This window comes from Malania oleifera, chromosome 7, assembly GCF_029873635.1.
Source record: "Malania oleifera isolate guangnan ecotype guangnan chromosome 7, ASM2987363v1, whole genome shotgun sequence".
NCBI classification, from domain to species: domain Eukaryota; kingdom Viridiplantae; phylum Streptophyta; class Magnoliopsida; order Santalales; family Ximeniaceae; genus Malania; species Malania oleifera.
The window spans coordinates 73,714,120-73,740,695 of NC_080423.1; the positions used below are offsets into that span (position 1 = coordinate 73,714,120).

Consider the following 26,576-nt stretch of genomic DNA (forward strand, 5'->3'; position numbering starts at 1 on the left):
ATCTAAACACCATTTATTTGATTAACACTTAAATGAACACTTATTTTTTGATATAACCAAACATCACTCATGACTTTCTCAGTTTAACACTTATTACTAGTATTTATTAATTTATATATATATATATATATATATATATATATTAAAAAAAAAAGTTTTACATAAGTGGTTCCAAGTTGGTATATAGTAGAATTTATTTACTAAGGCGAGATGAACCGTTAAACTAGAATCATCATGCTCAACAAAAAATTGTCAATTTGATGAACATCTATACTATTGTTGCCCTATTAAATTTTTTTATTATTTATTATTTTAATAACAATTTTCTTATCGTGAGGAGAAAACTTTATCCATCAATGTTTAATATATCGGTACTTTTAGAATTGAACACAGGCTTATTTAAAAAAATTAATTATTTCAATAAATTTTTAGTTCAATTAACTAGTAGTACATGAATGTTTTATGCATTTTAGTCAAAATAAAAAATTTAGGAGGACAAACTTTGGAGCGTGACAGGTGCTGTTTAGACGAGAGAAAGAAAAAGAAATGTACTCGTTTTCTACGGGACCCAAAATTGCGGAGAAGGAAATTTGCATAGCGGCCAGGGCGGGCTTGTGAACAGAAGCAGGAGGGCTGTTCAGTAATTCCAAGGGTGGAAAGAAAGCGCGAAATCAAAGCAGACGACTCGAGCTAAACGTTCACTTTGCTATGCCCAACCGCTGACTCTTTCATTTTCTCCGCCTGCTCTCACCCCATCGGAACAATTCTACATGGTGCAATCCATCTCTCTGTATTGATGAATTGATTCATTGCCTCCCTGCAACAATCTGCCGCATTGGTTCACGAAATCTCTTCAATCTGCATTTCTCTCTCCCAAAATTGGCCTCAGGAAGAGGGGAAAATGTCGTGGATTAGATCAGCGGTGAACAGAGCCGTCGAAGTCGGCGGCAAGAGCAACCTCACTCGCACCGTTAGGAACTACGCCGATTCCGTCGTTCAACACGCCGGTCACGCTGTCACCGAGGGCGCTAAGATCCTCCACGATCGCATTGTACTATCTCTCTCTCCCTCTCTCTCTCTCTCTCTTCCCCCTATATATATATATATATATATGTGGATAGATAGATGGATGTATATATGTGCATGTATATTGTTTGACTCAAAATGTTGCTTGCGGAACTTAACCGTTATGTTGTTTGTTTAGCTGGGTTATTTATCTTTTACTTCATTACGTTGATTATTATCTCTAGAAGCTGGGTAAGCTTGTTTGTTCCGCTTGTTGGTGTCTGCTTTGATGCTGTTTGAAGATCATTTCAAACTTCAATCCAGCTTATTATCCTTTTTTTTTTGGAAGGTGAATTTTTTTGAAAGAGAAGAAGTATACAACAAAGTTCTAACGAAGAAACAGGGGAATCTCACGACACCAAAAGCAACCAAAAATAGAATAAGAAGCAACAGATTTTCCAATGTCCAAAGACCTTGGAAAACATGGGCTGATATCACTCTCTGCTAGTATTGACCTTTTGTTGCAACACTCCTTTTGCATTCAGCTGCTTCCCCTTCAACATTCCCCTGTTCTCCTCTCTCTCTCTCTCTCTCTCTCTCTCTCTCTCTGCATAGAACGCAAAAGCAGCTTTCTTTGTTGTTGCATGTAAACAAGACCTTTGAACTTAAGATTATCCAATTGATTTCCCACTTCCAAGCTTGAACCTTGGTCCTCTATGGGGAGTTTAAGCTTAATATTTTTAAAAATAAAACAGACTTGTGCTGTGACCTCTCTCTCTCTCTCTTGTAGCGTATGAATAGGCACATGTTAGCTTGAGGTTGAGCATCAAAACTGTTTGTTTATTTCTCAATTGAGTGGTTTTAGATTCTTTTCCCCCATTTCAAAGTTAGTATGTGGACTGTTGGGATTGCTTTCAATATATTTAGTGGTTTGTTTGTTCGAAGAATTTTAATTTATCTTGATAAAATTGCATATAAATGCAGGGGGCTCGGAACTTCCAAAGCTTTAAGCAAACTGTAAAGAGATTGGAAGATGTTTCTGTCTCCTGTAGGGGGCTTGAAAGAATCCAGTTGCTAAGAAGGTGGTTGGTTGCATTAAAAGAAGTTGAAAGAATATCTGAACTTAATGGTGATGATAACAAAAATAATCCTCAATTGAATCATACTTCTGATGAATTAAAGGATTCTCCCAGAAAACCTTTGTTGGTGAGTAAAGTCCTATATTACATCACATTCTTTCCTTTTTCTGGTTTACAATAATCAATAGGACATATTGTATACTGTTATGTTCTTGAGTTTAACAATAGCCAGGAGTTCTTTTGACACAATCAAATTTGCATTTGAATATGTACAAGCTATCACACAATCATATTACGTTTTGATGCTTTAGAAGGTCTTCAATGTGGCACAATTGAAGTTTGCTGCATAGTAATCAGAATGGTTAGCTCTACATTGCTTCTCTATTTTATAAAAAGAAGCATAATCTTTCATAGTGATAGTGTATGCAAAAATCATACTCATCCAAATTATTTTCTTAATATTGTCTTTAAGAATCATGATTAGTGCCCCATGCTGTCCAATGACGATGAAGCCTCAATTTTGATTAAAATATTTCTATGGAAGCATCAATAAATGTGGATTTGAATTGGTTCACATGGATAAATGGGCTTGAAATGTTACTTGATTGCAGTTACTATTACAAATATTGCTGTGGATAAGTTACACATCTATCTTTTGAATATCATGTGAGTTTGTATCATGCTTTTAAATTTCCACAAGTTGTAAAAAATTGTTGAAGTTCCCACTTTCCACTACCCACGAAATCGAAATAGCCATCAATTTTTGTGTTGCAAAATTTCCATTGAAATTTCATCAAGCATATGAAATTTATCAAAATCTTGAAATTTAGCAAAAAATTTCCAAAAATATGACTATGGAACAAAATTTCATTGGAATTGAAGAGTTTTGAAACCCAAATCTGAAATTTCTCTCATAATAAATTTTCTGTGGTATTCAAAACAAAGAATAATAAGAAGGATATGCATGATAACTTTTAAGATTTTGAAATTTTATGCAAAATTGAACTTCAGTTATTAGCGACAACATTTAATTCAACCTTTTAAAAATAGTTTTTTTTTTCATAAAAATTAATATTTAACTTGTTTACATAAAAAAGTCAATCCCCGACCCCATGTCCATAGTTCGTCAGTAATCACTTGGAACTAAGGGACGAGAAAGCTTGGGTGAACCCTAGTGGCCATTGGGGGCCTTCTTAGATGCTTAAGTTAGTGTAGGAAATAAGGGAATAGGATAAGTATGGCTATGATAGATCTTGCTTGTCTTTTTCTCCTATTTCGTTTTCCTTTTATAGGCTTATTAGGGTTAAATGCCCTAACAAGTGTCACGAGCTGGGGTTGTTCAAGACATTTTGTGTGCCTGTGACTGTTTGTTTTGTGCAGATGGGGTGGTTAATCATCATGTAAATACTAGTGTAGATTTTATTCTTTGAGTAGGATGATGCCTTAGTCAAAAAGGGGAGTATGACTCCTTGTTCACATTGATATTTCATGGTGCTAGAGTGAGTATAGCCTAAGAAATGGAGAGGGTGAGTGTTCAACAAACATCGTATAAATCAATAGCCTTTGTAAATATTTTTACACTTTTAGCCTATTGGCTTCCCTTGCTAGACACACTTTGCCAACGGAAATACAATAAATAAATTCTTTAGGGTTCACATGTGACTCGAGTTTACTTTTATGTTTACTTATTGCTTTTATTTCATTGTTCTAAATTTGTTCATGTGGTGAAACTGCAGTTTACTTTCATTTAACTAGTTAAGCTTATGTGCTACAACTAGTGCTGCTAGGCCCTTAACATGGTGTGAAGTGTTTGGCACTTGACATTATGGGAGTGATGCAATTTTCTGCATTCTGAATTTAGTTTTTTGTTTATGTCAAGTGTGTTACTTATGGGTGGTAGGGGTATTTTTGTAAGTTTAGAATTCTAGGGTTTATTTTGGTCAAATTAGCTTTGGGGGGGGGGGGGGGGTTCATTTTGTAATATCTGGGGATACTTTTGTGATGGAAGTTATTTTTGATGGGGCTTTAGAAGACAAGTGGTTTCTAGAGGGGGTTATGTGCAAAATAGGAGTTGGCTTCTCTTGGAGACCTTAGGCCTTATATAAATTGGTGTCTTCAGTCACTTTTCCAGGAAGTTTTTGCATTTTATCTTTGATAAGATTTCTCTCCAGAGCTCAGCTCCAGACCAGCTAGGGTTGTGCAGATTGGAGGTGAGGTTTTTGAGCATTGGACCTTGTAGTGCCTACCCGTCCCTCCATCGCTGCCAAAGACGCAAGAGGTTAGTGGAAATCTGCTGTTACCATTCTGAGACTGTGCCAAAACAGGTATTGATTTGAGGATTACGTTGCTGTTGTGCCTAGAAATTTCTTAAATGCTGAGCTGAAATTCATAGCGGTCATCTCTTTATTATGTATGGATTTAGTGGTTACTTGAGTCAGAGAAGGTTTCTAAAACTCTATTCTGAAATGTCAGTCTTTATATCTGAATTTTTCTTATATTCCTACACCAATTTGCATCAAATTGGTATCAAAGCAAGTTCAATCTTGTGGGCTTATGGCTACAAGGGGTGGAAGGGAAAATAGGGGCTGTAGAGGTAGATATGCCACTGTTGAATTGTTTGGAGAGCTGCAGGATCGAGTTAGACAACATTCTCAGCGTTTTAAACAATCTATGGGTAGTCAAGGCCGCCCAAATGATGGCAATAATGAATGTGATATTTTTAGAGGAGCAAGAAATGGAATAAATGAGCAATTTGAAGCTGAAATTGACAGCTCTAGTGATGATGGGAGTCCTGAAAGGCTGAAAATGAAAGGCTTGCACGACAAAATGAAATGCCTCCAAGATGGGAAGATTGCATTGTACGTGCTCTACAAAATTCGAAGGAGTATGGTGTACAAGTAAATATTTCAAAATTTAATGGTGATGTGGAAGCTGAAGAATTTCTGGACTGAGTTAAATGCATCGAGAGTTATTTTGAATGGAAAGATGTGCCAGAAGAGAGGAAAGTGAAGCTTGTGGGAGCAAAGCTCAGGATACCTGCTTTCACTGCAGGATCAAGTTAGACAACATACTCAGCATTTTACACAATCTATGGGTAATCAAGGCTGCTGAAATGATGGCAATAATGAATGTGATTTTGTTAGAGGAGCAAAAAAATGAAATAAATGAACAATTTGAAGCTGAAATTGACAGCTCTAGTGATGATGGGAGTCCTGGAAATCAACGGCTTGCATGAAAAAATGAAATGCCTCCAAGATGAGAAGATCGCATTGTACGTGCTCTACAAAATTCCAAACAGTATGGTGTACCAGTAAATATTTCAAAATTTGATGGTGATGTGGAAGCCAAAGAATTCGTGGACCGAGTTGATAGCATTGAGAGTTATTTTGAATGGAAATATGTGCTGGATGAGAGGAAAGTGAAGCTTGTGGGAGCAAAGCTCAGGGTACCTGCTTTCACTTGTTGGAAACATTATCAAAATGATCTTGGTGAAAGGAAAATCAAAAGATAGGGCAAGATGGAAGAGAAGCTGAAGGCTCAATTCCTTCCCTGGGATTATGATCAAACCTTGTACCAAAGGGTTCAAAAATTGAGGCAGCATGGGAAGTCAGTCAAGGAAGACACCCAGCGGCTTTCATTGAGATGCAGTCTTGCTAAAACTGACGGTCAAAGGGTTAGCCACTACGTGAATGGTCTCAAAAATTACCATACAAGACCAAGTAAGCTCGCAATGTCCTTGTAAGGTGAGTGATTGCTTTTGGTTTGCTCTAAAAGTTGAGCCACAACTTACCTGCAACATGCCTAAGAAGATTGGGACAGAACGCAGCTGTGTTGCTTCAACTAGTAAGGTGGGTGGCAGCACTAGAGGTGGTTGGACAGCAGCCCGTGCACATCCTAACCACCCAACCAGTGACAATAATGGGAAAGTAGCCCAAGTAAACCAGGGGAAAATGGTGGTGAAATGCTATAGATGCTTCGAGATTGGGCACAAGTCCAACGAGTGTCCAAAGAGGGCTGAAGGCAGAGTTAATCTTGTTCAGGATCCAAAGGCTTATGGCAAAGAAAATTTTGCAATTCTTGAGGACCAAGAGAAGCAGCTGGAAGCTGAAGAGAATGTGGCGGGAAAAAGGATTGAAGGTGATGTCCTTGGTGAGGCTTTGGTCATTCGAAGGTCACTACTTTCCTCTTCATCCAGCAGCAACAATTGACTACATAAGAATATCTTCCGAACTAGATGTACCTGGTGGAAAGCTTTGCAACATGATAATTCACAGTGGCAGTAGTGAGAGTGGTTTCTCAAGAGATGGTAGACAAGTTGGGATTGAAAACTGAAAGACATCCATGGCCATACCGAATTCTGTGTTCAGCAAAGGAAAAAAATTGTCACTTCAAGGTGCCCTTTTAATTTCTCAATTGGTTCCTTTGGAGAATTTGTTTACTGTGATGTGGCTCGCATGGGTGGATGTCATATTCTTCTTGGGCAGCCTTGGGAATATGATGTAGGCACAATCCATGATGGTCTTTAGAATACTTATTCATTTTTTGTGAATAATGGTGAGAGAAAGAAGAAGCTTGTGCTGAAACCGACAAATGATGATGATGTTAAGAGGCAAAAGAATGCTTGTTCACTTACTCTCTTAAATAAAAAGGGTTTGGCTCAAGAAAGTAAGGAAACTGGGTTGATTTACGTCCTCTTTCAAAAGGAAGGGAAGCTGCAATTGGAGTTCCCAAATGATGTCAAGGTGATTAATGAGTTCAAAGATGTGATGCCTAATGAGTTACATGGGCTCCCTGCCATAAGAGATATATAGCATCAAATTGTTACATGGGATCCCTCCTATAAGGGATATATAGCATCACATCAATCTTTTACAAGGTGCTACGTTACCTAATTTTTCCCATTATCGAATGAGCCCAAAGGAGCATGAAGAGCTTCAAAAGCAAGTTATGGAACTTCTTAGAAAGGGATTTCTTCAAGAAAGCCTAAGTCCTTTTGCCGAACCAGCTGTATTTACTTCTAATAAGGATGGAACTTTGAGAATGTATGTGAACAGCAGGACTATCAACAAAATGACCATAAAATAAAGGTTTCCTATTCCAAAGATTGGATAATATGCTTGACATGCTGGCTGGATCTCAGGTTTTTTCCAAGATTGACTTGGAGATTGGTTGTCACCAAATCAGAATCAGGCCTGGAGATGAGTGGAAAACATCCTTTCAGACCAAGGAAGGGCTCTATGAGTGGCTGGTCATGCCCTTTTGGTTGCACCAAGTTCCTTCATGAGGTTTATAAATCAGGTGCTCAGATCTGTCATTGGGAAGTTTGTTGTTTATTTTGATGATATTTTGGTGTACAATACAGACAAGCATAGTCATATTAATCATTGAAGGCTATTCTACAATTCTTGAGCGAAAATAAGCTTTATGCCAAGATCAGAAGTTTCCATGGTTTGGCCACATTTTACGGGAGATTTATAAGGAATTTCAGCACTATAGCTGCTCCTATCTCTGAGTGTCTCTAGGGAGGGAAGTTCTATTGGACTTTGGAGGCTGAAGAGAGCTTGGAGGAGATAAAGAAGATGATGGCCCATGTACTGGCATCAAAGATTGGGATTGGGGCTCTCTTGAGTTAAAAAGGAAGACCGTGGCTTATTTCAGCGAGAAACTCAACAAGTTCTGGGAAAACTACTCTACTTATGACCTAGAATTTTATGCTACTGATCGAGCATTGAAATCCTGGCGGCATTACCTTGTTGAAAGGGAATTTGTTTTGTTTCTAACCTTGAGGCCTTGACATCTCTCAATTCCCAAAAGAAGCTAAGTCAGAGGCATGCTGAATGGGTGGCATTCTTGCAGGAGTACACTTCCACATTGAGACATAAGGTTGGCTTGCAAAATAAGGTGGCAGTTGCATTGAGTAGAAGGTCATATTTGCTAAAAACTATGTCTACTAGTGTTGTTAGGTTTGACCTGATCAGAGATTAACACAAACAAGACCATTATTTTCTTGAAATTCTTGAGAAATTCGCAGCTAGGGATTGTGATGTGTTTGCAGAATTTGTCGGGAAAGATGGGTATGTGTTCAAGGGTGTTAAGCTATGCATTCCCCAAGGTTCTTTAAGGGAATGCTTGATATTTGAATTGCGCGGGGGAGGTTTAGGAGGTCATTCTGGCAGAGGGATAATACCCTAAATTTAGTGGCTGAAAGGTATTTTTGGCCTTCCATGCACTGGGGTGTGTATAAGTATGTTGATTGGTGTTGCACTTGCCAAGTTTCAAAGGGGCAGCAGCAGAATACAGGTCTTTACACTCATTTACCACTACCTACAGCACTGTGGGTTGATGTCAGCATGGATTTTGTGCTCAGATTGCCACAAACAACTAGAGGTGTTGACTCCATCTTTGTAATTGTGGCAATCTGAGCACAAAATCCATGCTGACATACTCCATTTTTGTAATTGTGGATCAATTTTCTAAGATGGCTCACTTTATCGCATGTGAGAAGACATTGGACACAGCCCATGTGGCAGCTCTTTTATTTTGGGAAGTGATTAGGTTACATGGGGTACCAAAGACTATCAGGTCTGATCGAGACACAAAGGTCCCTAGCCATTTTTGGAAGACCTTATGGAAGTTATTGGCTACAAAATTGCAGTTCAGCAGTGCCTGTCACCCTCAAACAGATGATTAAATTAAAGTCGTGAACAGAAGTTGGGGGAGTTTATTTTGGTGCCTTGCTAAGGACAGCATTCAGCAATGGGATTTGATCTTACCACAAGCTAAATTTTCTTATATCAGTACCATTAACATATCTACAGGTCAATGTATTTTCAGGTGGTGTATGGTAGAAATCCAAATCAGGTTGTTGACCTTGTGGATGTCTCTAACTAGACAAGGTCTAGTGATGATGCTTTTTCTTACGCTGCAAATTTAAAAGAAAGAGTCTGAAAAATGCTTGAAAGATTGAACTAACTCTACAAGGCAGCTACTAATCAACATAGGCGGCTCAAGGAGTATTAGGTTGGTGATTGGGTGATGGTTTTCCTTTGGAAAGAGAGATTTCTAGCAGGTTCTTACCACAAGTCGAAAAGTTGAAAGATTAGACCATGCAAAGTTCTGCGCAAATTTGGCCATTTTGCAAAGTGGACCTATTTGGCTTGTTGGACTTGGCTATTTTGTCAAGTGGGCCCATTTAGCCTTGTCCATTTTGTCAAACCTTGTCACATGAACTTATTTGGCCTATTTGATTTGCCATTCTACCAAGTAGGCCTATCTAGCCTTTATGAATTCTTTGTATTAGAAGGTTTGTGGAGCTAACCATATTATTGTGTTCATTGTTTCCAAAAGCTAACGACTTGGCTTAATTTTGGCCCAACAAGGAAATTTACCAAAATGAATTTCATCTTGGCAATTAATGCTGGCTTATATTCGGCCCCAACTCTTGAAATCTTTCCCACTAATCACGTTGTTACTCTTTATGGCCAAATTAATAATCTTTAATATCTTTCATGATCTATTCGACTTGTTCCTTTTTGGTTATTTTTTGCCACATTATTGGAAAATCGACAACAATAAAATCAAACTTGGTTTAATTTGGGCCTCAACTCTTGAAATCTTCCTCACCAACCAAGTTGTTCCTCTTTATGTCCAAATCAATAAGATTTAATGTCTTGTGAACTGTTTAACTTGTTCCTTTTTGGTTACTTCATTCACATTGTTGGTACGTGAGCCTTGATAGCAATGAAATCAAGGTTATAGCCCCCAATAACTGGGACCATGGATTCCATGTAGGGCCTCGCTTGCGCTTGTAGATCAATGTCTATGACCTTGGCTCTAGCCATGACATCTGCCAAGTTAGGTCCACTATAGAGAGAAGGCTCTTGAGTGGAGCATAATTCTTCTCTCTCTATATAAAAACCCAACTCAAATTGAAGATGCTTGGGTCAAGGAATTTGTCACCATTAAATATCTTGTGCTTGAGCAAGATAACTATTATGTGACCTTCTTTTCTTCCCATTGTGTTATTTAGGATCTCTAGACCAAGAAAAGAATCGGTGGAGGACTTGAGAAGGATGGCCAACGCTATTTCGATGGTGGTCATGGTGGATCTAGTTCTTGTTAGCGTCCTGAATTTCTACTCATGGTGTTTCTCTTGATCAATGGCACGCTTGTTTGGGTCACCACCACTTCAAAAACAACAATTTTTTCCCATGTTAAAGTTTGTTTATCATTTTGAGTGTTATGCATCTCAATTGGGAAAACATATAAGGTGAATCTTGCATTCAATCATTATTTTTCTCTTATTCATTTAGATATTTAGGGTCTGTGTAGAGCGAGTAATTTGATTGATCATCAATTTTTGTTGTCCTTTGAATTATTCTTCGTGCATGACTTGGATATATTTATTAGAAGACAGGACTGAATTTTTGAATGCATTTACTCAATTCTTGAGAAACAAAAACTCAATTTGGCATTGGTATTCAAAATTTTTTATATGATAATTCATTTGATTTTGTTCAAAATGAGTTTGAGCCTTTTTACTTGGCCAAAGTGATTATTCATCAAGCATCATGCATACATGCACTGGTAGAATGGAGTAGCTGAATGAAAAAATAGACATTAACTTAACATAGCATGATCTCTACTCCTTCATATGCATGTTCCTAGAACCTTTGTGATTGATGCTCTTCTTATGTTTTCTTCTCGATGTCATTTGGTGCTCTAAGGGGATAAATTCCTTTCTCTATTGTGCACCCAAAAATATCTATGTGCTTTAGTGTGCCTCGTGTCTTTGGGTGCACATGTTTTGTTCATGTTCCACATAGTAGTTAAGACAAATTCTCTCCTTGTGCTGTCAAATGTGTCTTTGTTGCATACTCATGAACTTAAAAGGATAGATAGATGTTATGACCCCCTGCCCCCCACTCGATTAGTGATAATGTCACCATTTTTGAGGGAATACTTATCTCTAGTGCCATGTCCTCCTTGGATGAATCTATGTTGAGTCCACTAATTTATGGCCCCCCCTCTTGTGTTGATCCTCCTCTTCCTACCCTTATCCGTCTTAAGAAACTTTTTGCTTGTCTTCCAAATCCATACGTTATTAATCCAGAGAAATAGGCTTACAAATGATGGAAAGCACGCACCACACATCACTACCACCACGCAGCCACCTCCTATCCATCACTCTCTCGACAGTAGGTTCTGGAGATCCATCCTAGTGTGACTTGGTTTTGACCATTACTCACCAAAAAATGCTCAAACATGTACCGGTAGTCCTTAGTTGCTTAGCCTATTGCTTGTAATGTTTTGGTTCCTTTCCTTCCTAGTCCTATGTGTTCTTTTGCCTTGTCTATTCCCTTTGTTTCTATCCCTTCCGCACGTTAAAACACTTTTGAAAACCCTAGGTGAGAGCATAGAATGGATGTAGAAATGGATGCCTTCACTACTCAAGGGATAGGGGATTTGGTAGATCTTCCTCTTGTTGAGGATTTGGTTAGGTGTAGTGGAGTCTATACCATCAAATATCTTCCATACGACTTTATCAAATGGCATAAAGCTCAGTTTTTTGCCAAGGTGGTATGCATACAGCCAAACATATAGTATTGATTATTTTGAGACCTCTCTTGTTGCTCAACTAAATTTGTTTGTGTATTGATCTCATTGGCAGTTAATTATGATTGGCCATTTTTCTAGTTGGATGTGAAGAATGCCTTCTTTCATGGAGATTTGTAGGAAGAGGTATACAAGGAGCTACCTCCTTGGTAAGGGGGATGATGGTAAAGTATGTAGGTTGCATTAGGCCATTTATGATCTTAAGCTGCCTCCTCGAGCCTACCTTGGCAAATTTAGTTTTATGGTCTTTGCATTTGTCTTTATTCAGTGCTACTTTGATAATTTAATTTTTTTTTATAGGTGTGGTAGTTCTAGCATCATCATAGAAGTCACCACAATAGGATTGAAAATGTTAGCAGCGGCTTCAGTCAAAATTTCAGATCAAGGACTTGGGTACTCGTTATTTTCTTGGTATTGAGATTGTATGGTGTAGGAAAGGGTTCAATCTATCTCAACAAAATTCTACATTGGACTTGTTAAGTGAAACTTGTTTGATGGGAGCTAAACGAGTTGATACCCCATGGATCGCAGCCTGAAGTTGTCTAGGGATGTTGTATCGGACTAGTTAAACGTCAATATAGGCAGCTGGTTTGTAAGTTTATCTACTTGACTGTCAGTGGACCTTACATATCTTTTACAATGAGGGTGGTGAGTCAATTTATAGAAAATCCCAAAAAATCACATGGGATGCTATTTGTAGGATTTTGCGGTATCTGAAAGGATCTCCTGGTGGAGGTTTGATATATAAATGTAATAGAAACTATGATATCATGGGAGACCAATGCAGATTGGGCTGGCTGTGTTGATGATGGAAGGTCTACTACTGGATAATATACATCTGTGGGAGATAATCTTGTTACTTGGTGTAGCAAGAAACAAACTACTATTGCAAGACTAGTGCTGAAGCAGAATATTGAGCTATGGCTTATACAGTGAGCAAATTTATGTGGCTAAAGTCTATTATGTCACAGATGGGATTTTTGGTAATGAAGCCAATAGATATGTTTTGTGATAATCAAGTTGCCATTTATATTGCTAGTAATGCAGTGTTCCGTTAGAGGACAAAGAAAATTGAAGTTAACTATCATTTTGCAAAGGATGTTGTGTAAGGTCGTGGGACTCCCCTTTTGAAACCTATGGATCAGTTAGGCAATGCATTCACGAAGCCTTTATTTAAGCCTGCCTTGGCTAATGGTTGTAACATGTTGGGGTTAGGTGATTTTTATATACCTCCAGCTTCATGGGGAGTGTTAGAAGAGAATATGTTGTTTTAGTAATTAGGTTGTGCTAATGGTGGTATTTTTGTCCTTAAGAATATTATAATTATTAATATATAAGAAGGCAGACTGGGAGCTGTACGGAGGCTCCAAGAAACTGCCACCCAGTCTTTCCTTTTTTCTTTTCTTCTCTTCTTTTCTTCTCTTCTTCTTTTCTTCTCTTCTCTATCTCTAACTTTACAACATATATATAATGAATTAACCATGTCAACGTGCAAAGCGCTTGCCTTTGTCTATGTTTGCCAACCAAGGTCTTAAATTTCAATTTTGACTCAAATTTCAAAGCTCCAAAAGTACGGAAATTTCAACGGAAATTTCGATTTCGATGTCGATTTGAAAAAATAACGGAAATTAGTAGTAAAGCATGGAATTCTTTGTGAAACTTTAGAAATGGTTAACGAACATAACAATATAAGTTTTAATACAAACATATTACAAATTAATTACATCTATGTTTTGTATGAGGTGGAAAAGTTGTAAAATATTATGTGTACAAACATATTTGTAAGATAATGTACATTAAACAAATTCAGTTAATACAAATGAAATTCATAAATCATTTAAATATTATTTATTATTCAAATAATGATAATTTAGACATGAATGGTTAAATAAAATGTCACTCTAAGTTTATTTTTTCATATTATTTCAAAAGCACTTGTAATAATCTTTTGTTTTGGTAAAATAGATAAACTAAACTAAAAGAGAAATTTCACTTCACTCCTAAATCTCTCATTTGAATTCTGATGAAATTTTATTGTATAGTTACAATTTCGACAAGTTTCGCTAAAATTTTGAGATTTCGATAAATTTCGGATGATTCATTGATATTTTGAAGGAAATTATGCAGGATGGAAATTGACTGCCATTTCGATTTTGAGGGTGACGGAAATTGGAAATTTCGACAGAAATTTTGACAATTTCGTGGAAATTTAAGTCCATGTTGCCAACTAAACAAATAGTTTGCTGCTAAAGCATATAATGAATTAATTTTGCACAAATAAGATGTATTTTTTGATTAGTAAAGAGAAATTTTTATTAGCAAGAAATCAAGAGGATGCCATCTTGAGGTACAAAACATCAACCACTTTGTACAGTGTCGCAAACATCAAGGATTACATTATGATCATTAACAATTTGCCCACTATTGCGGCTGTAAACAACAGCAATCCATTGCTCTTTGCAAATCTGAAGCGGAGTAGCTGTAACTTTGAAGGCTCTCCTATTTCTTTCTTTCCAAGCACACCAAAAGATGGCGAGATGGATGAGATTTAAAGCCTTTTGCTTCTCCTTGGTGGCTTTGATTCCTTTTCCAGCCGAAATGTCCCCTTCAAAGGAATTTGCAGTAACCCATTGATATCCAGTCAAGGATAGAACCATATTCCACAAGTTCCTTGTCCAGGGGCAGTGGAGAAGAATGTGGTTGATTGATTCTGCATCAACCATAGAAAAAAAACGTCTATTTGTGACTGTAAGCCCCCTTTTCTGCAGATTGTCCAGGGTTATATTTCCATATGTGGACTCCCAGGAAAAATAGGAAACCTTTGAAAGTGCTGTTGTCCCCCAAATATGAATCCAGGGGGGAGTTGTTGCAATTTGTTCCCATTGGGGAGAGCTTCTTGTTGAAAGATTTAAGTGAATCACCATTTTGGTCGAAAGCCCATTTTGGTTGGTTGGGGATGTTTGGGTAACGGAAATTATGGAGAATGCCTCCTCCCATGTTTGCCAATTAAACAAGTAATTTATGGCCAGAGCATATTTGGTCTTAGTCATGTACAAGCAGGCAATTGTTTTATGCCTAAATTCAGTTCACTGCAAGCAATTCTAGCTGAAGTGCGGTGGGTTTACTTTGCTGATTTTTCATATATTTTACATGCTTCATATGTTAGCTGCTCAGTTAGCTTCTGAAAACTAGCATGTAGTTTTTCTATTTCTTTTGTGCGAGTTTCTTCTAAATGATATTTAATCACTATGGGTAGGTCTTATATTATGATGATGATCTCGGGGTTGAACCAATGAATTTTCACGATGTCTTCCTTCATAGTCAAGCTCTTGAGGGCATAACATTATCAATGGTAAGTTAAATGATTTTCCTTGAAGGTTTGTACCATTTGATTCCTGTTTGGCTCTTGATTGTCTATTGTCTTTTCCTATTAGAGATCTGGTTGCTATTGTTTGGTTGAAGGAATTTGAGTTGTTTCTAAAGGCACATGAAGAGTTCCATTAAGAAAAATGTTTGACAGATTTGTAAGTTGTAATTCAAAACTATATATAGCATGAATCAGCATGTCAAATAAAATATATGTTTAATAAGAGAATTTAAGGACATGATTATTTTGAAACTGCATTATTTGTTGCATTTAAGTCGAGTTGAAAAAACTAAGAGCCCGTTTAGTTGTGCAAAACATTTTCTATTTTCCATATCTTAATTTTCCCAAGAATTAAAATTTAGTTTATTTTTTAGTTTTTCAAGATTCGTATTATAAAGGTAGAAAATAAAGAGTTTATTTAAATGCACCAAACAATTTTTCATTTTTCATTTCTAGATTTAAAAAAAATTATAAAATAAAAGACGACTTATTTTTTATTTTACAAAAATTATATAAGGCAGTACTTGGGATCATGGATTTGGGGGCTTGGATTTTGAATTGCGTGGATTTGGAATACATATAATCCACACAAATTACAGTCTAAGATCTGAATTCATGCTCCCATATGCAAAGAGTTAGAAATCTATAAAATAATAAAAAAATATGTTCCAACTTTTCTATATAATTTTGGGAAATTAAAGAACAAGGTGGCAATTTTTTCACAACTATATGTGCCCTAACAATTTCTTTAGCGTATACAATTTTTAGTGAAATGAATACATACTGGGAATATATTATGTTCTATAAACCTAAATTTTAGATGTGCATATGGAAGTAAGTATGACAGTTAAAATGACATGTAAACAAATATTATATCATAGTTATATATTTAATTTCCCTGTTTTTAGTCATCTTGATTATGCTTTTTATTTTCTTTGCATAATTTTAGGTTGAAGTTTATCTTACAATATGCAATAAAATATGCTAGACAACACAGAAGATACTGAGATGAATACTCAACCACACACTAGTGGACAACACTGACTAAATGTTTGGGAGCTTGGATTTGGAGCATTGGGTATGAATTTGTGTGATTTGGATAAAAATTGATATAATTTGTCCAAATCCATACAAATCCAAATCCAAGGCCTGAAATCCATGCTTGGAAACGTAACCTGAAGAAATTTATTTTAATGTTTGCTGTAGCTCACTAATTTTGGAAGTTTTGCATCTTTAGAAGCAAAGCATTTTGAAAAGAAATTTCATCATAAATCAGCAATGTGTACCCATTTGCATGGCATTTTGTCATCCAAATCACACATCTGGATATGCCTGCAACATGTTATCTGTCTTTATCAAGATAGTTGTAGTTTCTTTGTAGAATATTTATTATAGACCACTTCTTGTATAAATGCTAGTTAGGAGTCATTGGTACACATTTCAGTAACATTATACGAGACTGATGTTCTTTGTTTTAGAAATGAACATATTGTTAAGATGGAAAGGAAAAAATAAGTGAGACCATACCAATTCAAGATGTCAAAATGGAGGCGGCCTGGTGCACAAAGTTCCGTGGATTGGTGCAGAAGTTCCAAAACATTGTCCACTTTGTTCTGGGGTAGTAATCTAGCAATATTAAGATTTATTTCAAAATTTTCCATATAACATTTCATTGCTAAAAGTGGAGCAATATTGTGTTATAATTTAATAGTCATTATTAATCTACTTTACCATGGGAAATCTCTTTTAGATTTGGAAGTATCTCAATGTCCTCTCTTAAATATACGACTACCATTACATGTTTTCCACCAATATAATTATACTCCTAATGTCCCACATTTTAGAGCATGTGCCGCTCCACAACCTTGTTCCTATTCCACAAACTAGAACATATGTTCGAAGTAACATTGAACTAGGTGAGGACAAGAGATCCTCTTAGAAAAAAGTAATGAAAAGTAGAAAATAAAAATAAAGGATGCTTGTGATGAAATCTTGATAGTCCTACCTCCATATTTGATAAATGATTGAAGTCTTCAAGTTGTCTACTTCTTTTTGTCAATTTTTAGTTCCTTTCAAAAATCTGTTCCAACTAAGTTTGTCTAATACCCCAAATCCTAGCCATCACTGAGAACCAAAATCAAACCCATCTTTTCTTGGAGAAGACCCTGAGCATGTTTATCATCTCTACAGAATTTCCAAATGATATGTTTTCATCCTTATAATCGATCTCGTTTTTATGGGATTGATAGTAAGCTGTTGCCTTAATAAATATTCCATTCTCCCTCTTCACCCTGCATGCTGCATTATTTTGACATAAAAGAACTTTCACCTCCTCACCCACCCATGGCCATCATCTCTACTTGTCTTCCTTTAGGATTAACTGTAGGAGTATCTGAAGCATGAGAAGCTTGTAAAGATCTTGCAATTTGTGTAAAAGAAGATCTCAGCACATTTGAAGACAGTATCAACCTCCTCAGTTGGAACACCCTCAGCACATGATCTTCCCTAACATTGTGTTTGGAAGGAGGGAATTGGAAGGCAGGGGAAGTAAGGGTCTAGGATATACATACACACATACATACATATTTATATATATATATATATATATATATATATATATATATATGAAAAGAAAGATTCTAAAGTGAGGAAAGAATATATGAAACACAAGACCAAATTCTTCCCAAAAAGAAGAAAAAAGGGCTGCAATAATACAATAAAGAAAAAATAATCTCCATAACAAAAGTCAATATAAGTATATAACAGAGATCTCTAGTCACAATAAATGAAATGACTCAAAAGAACTCTTGGAAAAGCACCAGCGACAGTGACTACTGACCAAAGTGTGGCATAGAAAACCACTCTATTGCAAAGCGAATCAAGGGGAAGGGTCTTTTATCCAAAAAGTTTCTCGAATATGTCTCTAATGAAATGCATCAAACTGTAGCCATTAAAGCACAACCGTCTAACGTCCTGCCATCTTTGTTAAGAAACACCTTGTCCACAGTGCTCAGTCAAACCCAACATTCCTCTTCAATGTTGAAGAGAAGATTTCACAATTTCCAAGCAGATGGAAGGATGATGCAGAAAAAGATGAGTAACATTTTCACTATTCTGCTTACACAAAACATACAAATCAGGCAATAAAACCTTATTAAGTCTCCTTTTCAGCAAACAGTAGTTGGTATTTATCTTTTTTAAAATAATGCAACAAACAAAAAGCCTTTACCTTTAAAGGAACCTTGGGCCTTGGCCTTCCAAATAAACTTATTCAAGAGGAGAGGATAATCTGTCCATGTCTGGACAAGATATGAGTTGGACGATTTACAATAAAAAAAAATGCTAGAAAAATCAAAATATAAAATTCTCTTATCTGCAGAAAAGAGATACCTACTAAATAGTTGAGCTCAAAGAACAAAATTCATCCACCTCTCTATTATTAATTTTACAAAGGAACGGAAGATTCTGTGAATTGTTAGTCATCCCAACTGTAGAGTTGCATAATAGGAGCTTCACAAATAGTGGAAATATAGCATAACTATAGAAATGCATTACAACGCTAAAGTCCTTCTCGAACCCAATTCAAGAACCATCCCCCACTCTATACCTAGTCAAAGAAATAAACATTAGGATAGATTTGGGAAACAAATTTCTGAGGACTAGCATGGGTAACATTCCCCCTTAGCAGCCATACTGTTCCTATGGAGTCATATTTATTCTTGATTACATTTATGCCAAAGGGATTCAACCTCCAATGGGAAATTCCACAACCACTTCCCCCATAATAAAATGTTTTTGCACACGAAGTTACCTATCCAAATCCTCCTTTTGATTTCAGATTTCTTACAACCTCCCAACTTAGTTGGTGATCTTTCCTCCTCTTTCCCACCCCCAACCAAAGAAAATCTCTCATAAACTTTTCTGTTCTTGCAGCCATCCTAATTGGGATCCTACAAAGAGACAAACAAGTTAATATGAACACTGGATTGACAGTGAAACTGAGGTGATATGACGACCTAAAGAGAAATAGCTATGCTTCCAACCATTTAGCTTCATCTCTTCGCAATTTGCTTAACAATAGAATTCCAAAAAGAAGTAGCGTGGGATTGCCTCCAAATGGAAGCCCTATATAACTCAGAAGCCACTCCTCCTAGCTAAAGGAGCATAATGAGAGATGTCCGTTAAGTTCAAATTCAGTACCAACCAAACTAGACTTCAACAAATTAATTCTAAGACCTGAAATAACCTTAAACATTTGTAAAAAGCATTCTTAAAGATCCTAAAACCATATTTTAATATAATAATGCAATCGGTTTGCTGACGATGATAAACAGCCTACCTCCCCTCCAAACAACACGAAGTCTTGCATATAGAAAGTGTCCTACTCAAAACATCAACCCACTAAGGTAAACAAATAATGGATAACCTTAGCGCGAACCTCTTGAAGCCAAAAACCATGCTATAGGTTGACCATCACTGACAACGTGGAAGAAGAAAGACAGTTCCTAATCCACTCCACTTCCTCCACCTATCCCTAAAACCCTTTTTACTCAAAACGTTGTCTGAGAAACTCCAACTAACTCCACGATAGGTCTTTTCGAAATCCAATTTAACTACAACCCCCTCTTCTTCATTCTCCAAGCATCTGCTATTGCAACCAATGAAACACCTAAAATGTACCTACATCTCAAAGGCGCTACCTGAGAGGGAGAAACTGTAGTACTCCCAATATTCTGGATGACAACTTCAAAATTTTATAGATGCTAGCCATGGAATTTTTTTTTCTTTTTTTGATAGGAAAAATTTAGAAAAAGGAGGAAAAGACATCTCCCAAAAGAGTTCCAGAAAAATCCAGAGAAAGAAAGAAAGAACTAAAAAGACAAAAAATACTTGTGTGGCCTTGGTGTTTTCGTTCTAGCCTATTATGAACTAAATGTGTATGCAGTTTGCTCATCTCTTGCTAGTTACTATTGAACAACACCATACACATAAGAGTTACAATATCAACCTACATCACTAACACACAACCCAAAGATTGTACAAGCAATGTAAGATTCATAAATGCTTTGGTTGAGTTGTTGATCTCAGGATGTGCCTGGTATGGAACCTTTTTGATGGTCATTTGTTCTTTGCTAATGCATGTCTGACCCTTATGCTTGCCTTGGAACTGTCCTGCATATTTGAACTAAACTTGAGGAAAAATGTTAGCATGCTTAAGAACCACTAATGGGTTGTTGTCATCAAAACAAGCTGAAATGAGAACCCTTAGCCACTAGGGCTAAAAATCTCTAATTCTCAAACCTCCTTCCAACTAAGGAAGGCATAGTTTCTTCCAAGCCCGCCATTTACGCTTAAACCTTCCATTTTCCTCTCCCTAAGAGAAAGAAGATAAAATAGAGTTTACCTTCTTTAGAGTAGAGCGAGGTGCGTCAAGCACAGCTAGCAAGTGAGAGGGTATAGATGACAGAATATGTTTCATCAAAATTAGCCTACCACTTTACAACAAAAGATTAAGCTTCCAACCCGCCACCTTTGATTGGATTTTATTAACCAACGATTTAAAACTCTTGCTTTAAGCCGACTAGACACAAGCGGAATGCCCAAGTAAGTTGTAGGAAAGGATCCTTCAAGAAAACTTGAGGTCCTTATAATCTCACAACGCCTTCAAATATTGAGGAGCTTAGAAAAAAACATAGCAGATTTCTCCTTGCTAATACGTTGACCTAACCATTTTTCATACACCTCAAGAGTCTTCAACAAATTCCAAAAGGACCTTGCATCTCCATTAGGAAAAATCAATAAATCATCTGCATAAAGAAGATGAGAGACAATAGGGGCACCAACAGGATGAAAAAATCTACCAATCTTGTCAGACATTAAAGTATGTTGCAGCAATATGGACAGGACTTCTTCCATCAAAATAAAGAGGTAAGGCGAGGGAGGATCCCCTTGTCGCAATCCCCTCGTTGGTTTAAAAAAACCTTTGAAGATGCCATTAAGCATAATAGAGAACCAAGGAGACTGAATACAATTTGCTCTAATCCTACAAAATTTATCTTCAAAACCAAAAGCCACCAGGACGTCTAAAAGAAAACGCCAATTAACTCGATTATAAGCCTTGGCCATATCAATCTTGAGCATTACATTACCACCCTGATTTTTCCTGTGGATCGATTGCGGGGGGAAGATGTAGTCCTTCAGCTTGTTTCGTGTGATCAATCGAAGTTGTTGAGGGCCAGGATTCTGGCTGAGTAGTCGAGTCCAGAGGAAGATAGGGTTTCTTGCATGAACAAAGGGATGATGAAGGCTGGGTGGGTTGGGCTTGGCTTGGGTATTTGATGATTATTATAGTCCTGGGCTGGCTGTTCCTGTTAGACCACTATAAAGGTCAATTAGTCAAGGTGGCCCATAACTGGATTTATGATTCTATTTTGTGTGAGAAGGAAAACCCTCTGGGTAAGTTTCAGCTGGTCCAACTGAATGGGCAGGCCCAAAATTTATCTATATATTGGTACTAATACCCTAGGTGAGTAACAGGTCCACAATTAGAATGAAGCCCATACCCCATAGTCTTTCTTTTAAAACTTGTGAGGTGGTGGGACTTCATCTACATTTGAACTAGAAGCAAGTTGCAATTTTCTAGCGCTTTGATTGATTTCAAATTAGTTCTATGGTGGTTAAGAGGAGAGAAGTTGTTGCTCCAAAATTAGAAGAGAGAAGGAGGTGGAATTAGAAAGGTTGGTTTCTAAAAATCAACTAATATTCTTAAGGGAGATTTTTCTCTTGTTCAAGAGAAGAATGTTAGTGGGCGGGTTTTAGGCATGAAGTAGGGGGAGCTTCTTCTAAAAATCTTAATTCTTGTGAGGATGAAATTCAAGATTTTATTCTTGGTTCGGGGGTAAATTCAGCTGATAAGGGAGCAAATTCAGATAATTTGAGGGGTCAAAAGGTTTTTGTTCGCCATAATGAAGTGCAAATGGGTTTTGAAATGAGGAAACATCTTGAAACAAATTGAGATTTTTTTGATGAGAAAAAAAAAAAAAAAAAAAAAATCTTCAGAGAGATTCAAAGGTGTTTTAAATATAGTGGAGGAGCCAATTGTTGAGAGGGTTAATAGTTGCAAGGATAGAAAAAGATGGGGGGATGTTTTAGATGATGATAGTGCAAGCAGTAGTAATTTTGAGTGTGACAGGGGGCTCAATTTGTCTGTTTGTGGAGGAAATGTATTTAGTCTTGATGGTGGTAAATCCAAGGTTAATAAGGGTAATAGGGAATTTAGTTAACTTGAAGTGTTCGGTGAACTACGATGGGAAGGGCTTAAAGAGGGGTCTTGGCTGATTTTAGTTATTTATTCTTTATTTATATATTGATATACTTAATTTTATTTTTATTTTTGCTTTTTTTTTTTTCTGTTTTCTTTCTAAGGATTTAGTATCTCACTCTGGTTGTATATTCTCTCTTATAATATTTCTTCTTTTTTTTATTAAAAAATTCATTATCTCAAATACTATCTTATATAATTTTTGGAAAATTGGAAAACAAGATGTCTTTCTTGTAATTATTTTGAAATCCATAAATATAATGGGAAAAAGTGTTTTGCACAACTAAGGGTCCATTTGTTAGAAAACCCCTCACTTATGGCGGCGGAAAACCGTGGTTACAAATTTCAGACTTTGGGGCGATAAAAGCAAAATTCCAAGACCCTAAAACTAACTTAACCAACATAAACCAAACCAAAAAACCAAACACCAGCAACCAAAAAACTAAGAAACTAAACCACTAAAAGTGTAATAACACAAAACATCATGAGCGCAAAGAAGGAAAACCCAACAAGTCCAATCGAATCATTCCCCTGACTTGCTGAGGAAGATCATCTTGGCAACTATATGATCGAGAAATACCAGATTCACCCTGTTTGGCAAAGAAATCGGTACTTTTATTTGCCTCCCTGTAAACATGTTCTACTTTGAACTGTATGCCTTTTAATGCTAGCATAAGTTCTTCCCACAATTCCCATAAGTTCCAAACTGAGCACTTCCCATAATTTATCCGTTGAACCAACAAAGCAGAGTCACATGCAATCTCCACTTGATCAAATCTGAGATCTTTGCACAGATTAATTCCTAGAATAATCGCTTTCAATTCAGCCATGTTATTTGTTCCATAACCCAATAATGAGGAAAAAGTTGCTTTAAATAAACCTTTTTCATCTCTTATCACGCCTCCACCACCACAATTCCTTGGGTAACCTCTACAGCTCCCATCCACATTCAACTTAACCCAACCTATCCCAGGTTTACACCATCTGACTACACGAGGAAGACGAACCCCCACATTTTTTACTTGAATATCCAAAGCACGAAGGATTACAATATCCGTGCAAGAAGCAGGTGCACATTTATTTAACTTGTCTGAAATGGATCTCAGCCAATATTTAATATCAAGCCACACAGTTCTCACCGAATCATGAATTGATTCCATCCTGGCTCTACATCGACGAGTTGAGTCTCCAAATGATGAGACTAGGTATAAGACCTACCAAAATGCCTAACTGTGAGGCCCGTCTTGCACAACTGAACTAGACATTAACTCTGCCTTTCCAAGTACTCATTGCCATACAACTAACACCCAACGCCACTGGTGCTTTTTTCCATACCTCCTAAGCAAAAGATCCGGTGCAAAACACATGGTCTAGAGATTCAATCTTGGCATTTGAACAACAATCACATCGAGAGGCCATCTGGACACCTACTTCTTTAATACGAGTATCAACCGGAAGACAAGAAACCAAGACTTCCACATACAAATTGACACCCTTTTTGGCAACATAGGATGCCAGATCCATTTTGCAACTAAGAATTCCTCTTTATGCTCCCTTATAATTTCCCAAGCACTTGTTGTGGTGAATTTCCCATCTGTTGAAGGTTCCCAAATTATTGTATCTGGACCCTCCTTGCAAGAAATAGCAGAGTTCATTACTTCCTCAGCCTGATCTTCACCCAACAGATCCACTAATAAATCAAGATTCCAACCATCTCTATCCCAACAATCTCGAGTTCGAAGCTTATGGTTACTGATTTCCTGAACCTTATCACAAAGGGGTCCGGAGGCTAACCAACGATCAAACTAGAAAGAAGCCGACCCTTCTTTAATTCGAACACGGACATGCTCTAAAACTTCAGGAATCACATGAACAATCGATCTCCAAAATCTGGTTCCTTTCTCTAGTTTCATTTCTCTCAAGTGGTGTTTCTTATACAAATACTTGGCTTTAAAGAATTGAGTCCACAGATTATCCATAGTTAACAATCTCCACACAAACTTCATATGCAATGATTTTTTTACCTCCTCCAAATCCCTAACACCCAGACCACCCTCACAAATAGGCTTACATAAATTAGACTAGGAACACCAATTCCTTTTCCTTTTGTCATTTACTCCACTCCAAAAAAATTTTGATTACATAGAATTTATCTTTTTGAAGACAGTAGTAGGAATGTCCAATACTGCTAATTGATGAACCGCCATTGATGATAATACATGCTTAATTAAAATTAGGCGGTCCCCTTGAGATAAAAGCTTAAATTTCCAACCCGCTATCTTTTTCCTCAATTTATCATCTAAGGGCTCTAAAATACGGGCCGTAAGCCGACCCGATACCAAAGGAACACCCAAATATGTAGCAGGAAAACGTCCTTCCACAAAGCTAGTCGTCCTTAACAGAGATCTCTTTCGAGCAAAAGCAATTCTTTTTGACAAAAAAATACTTGACTTTTCTTTATTTATCAATTGACCAGACCAATCCTCATACTTCTTCAAAGTCTTAATAAGCATTCGAATGGAACTTCTCTTGCCATTGGCAAAAATAAGAATGTCATCCGCATAAAGAAGGTGAGATACCAAAGGCGCCCCACGAGGATGATAGTAAGCCCCTATCTTATTCTCCATAAAATTTCTCTTTAGAAGTCGAGAGAGAACTTCCTGTAAAATAATAAGTAGATGAGGAGATAAAGGATCTCCTTGGCGAAGCCCTCGAGAAGGTTTAAAGAACCCTTTATAAGTGCCATTCATCATAATGGAGAACCAAGGAGAGGAAATACATTCCGCCACTAAACCACAGAATCTTCGTGAGAAACCAAAGTTTTCCAGAGCCAAGTTTAAAAAATCCCAATCGACCCTATCATATGCCTTAGCCATGTCCACTTTGATCATTACATTTTCACCATTAGACTTCTTATGCAGAGAATGAATCATTTCTTGTGCCAAAGAAATATTTTCAAATATACTTCTACCAGGAATGAAAGCTTCTTGTTCCGGAGAAATCAAAGTAGACAATAAACCTGTCATCCTTGCAACAATAATTTTTGAAAAAATTTTGTAGATAACACTGCAAAGACTAATAGGCCTAAACTTGTCAAAACTCTGAGGATTCTAAACTTTTGGGATTAGAACAATGTAAGATGCAGAATAAAATCTAGGAAGAGGGGACCTAGCAAAAAAATCTCTAGTTGCATCGATCACATCTTCTTTTACAATATCCCAGCAATCCTGGAAAAAAACCGAGCCAAAACCATCCGGACCTGGGCTACTATTTCTCAGGATAGAAAGAATAGCATCCCTTATCTCCACCTCAGACGGTTCACGACAAAGATCAATATTCTCTCTTCAGAAACCATAGGAGATATTATATCAATAAGGTTAGATGTTCGATTAGGTCTTACACCTGTTAAGAACGTTCGAAAATACCTTACTGCACCCTCATGAATATCTTCCATAGAATCCAACACTTCTCCATTTGAAAGTTTCAATGAATGAATCATAGTCTTCTTCCTCCTTTGGTTCACAAATGCATGAAAGAACTTTGTATTGTTATCTCCCACCTCAAACCATTTCTTTTTGGCTAGCTAAGAAATACGAATCTCCTCCCTCTTTTCCCACGCTTCCAGCTCGAGTTTAGTAAGGAAAAAATCTTCCTCCATTTCTAGCGAATACCCTTTCTGAAGCTGAGCCTCTAGAGCCTCCATACTTTCCTCCAATTTTTTAATGTTCTGTTGTACATGTCCAAAAACCTGTTTGTTCCAGTTTCGAATTGCAACTTTCGTATGTTTCAATCTACTAGCAAGTCTAACTAAACTCGAACCATGAGACTCTTCCCTCTAGTTTTCCTCCACGCAAGACTTAAAAGACTGGTGCGTGCTCCACATATTCTGATACCTGAAGGGAGAAGGACCATACCGATGCAGATTTCTATGAAATCGAATAATCAATGGGTTATGATCTGAAGTCCTCCTCTTTCCATACTCAAAATAAATATTTGGCAAAACTTAGAGAAGATTCGAATTATAGAGCACTCTATCCAGTTTTGCCCAACTCCGAGAATTACCACTGTGACCATTACACCAAGACATGTTGTTGCCAGTACCAACCAAATCCATAAGACCACAGTTGTCCAAGAAATTGTTAAATTCCTCCACAGCCGATAACGGCCTCATATGACCACCAATACGTTT

The 26,576-nt window shown here is 37.0% G+C and overlaps 1 protein-coding gene across 2 annotated transcripts in view; it reads left to right on the forward strand.

Annotated features, from left to right (window-relative positions):
- The first annotated feature begins 563 nt into the window (after positions 1-563).
- The window catches only part of LOC131160514 (uncharacterized), a 124,064-nt gene continuing 98,051 nt past the window's right edge, over positions 564-26,576 (forward strand). The window contains exons 1-3 of one of the 2 annotated variants that reach the window (XM_058116285.1): positions 564-1,051; positions 1,990-2,211; positions 14,956-15,051. In XM_058116285.1, coding sequence (XP_057972268.1) covers positions 902-1,051; positions 1,990-2,211; positions 14,956-15,051 — 468 coding nt within the window. In that variant the 5' untranslated portion in view covers positions 564-901. The remainder of the gene's footprint in view (positions 1,052-1,989; positions 2,212-14,955; positions 15,052-26,576) is intronic. The other variant, XM_058116284.1, reaches the window with a different exon arrangement.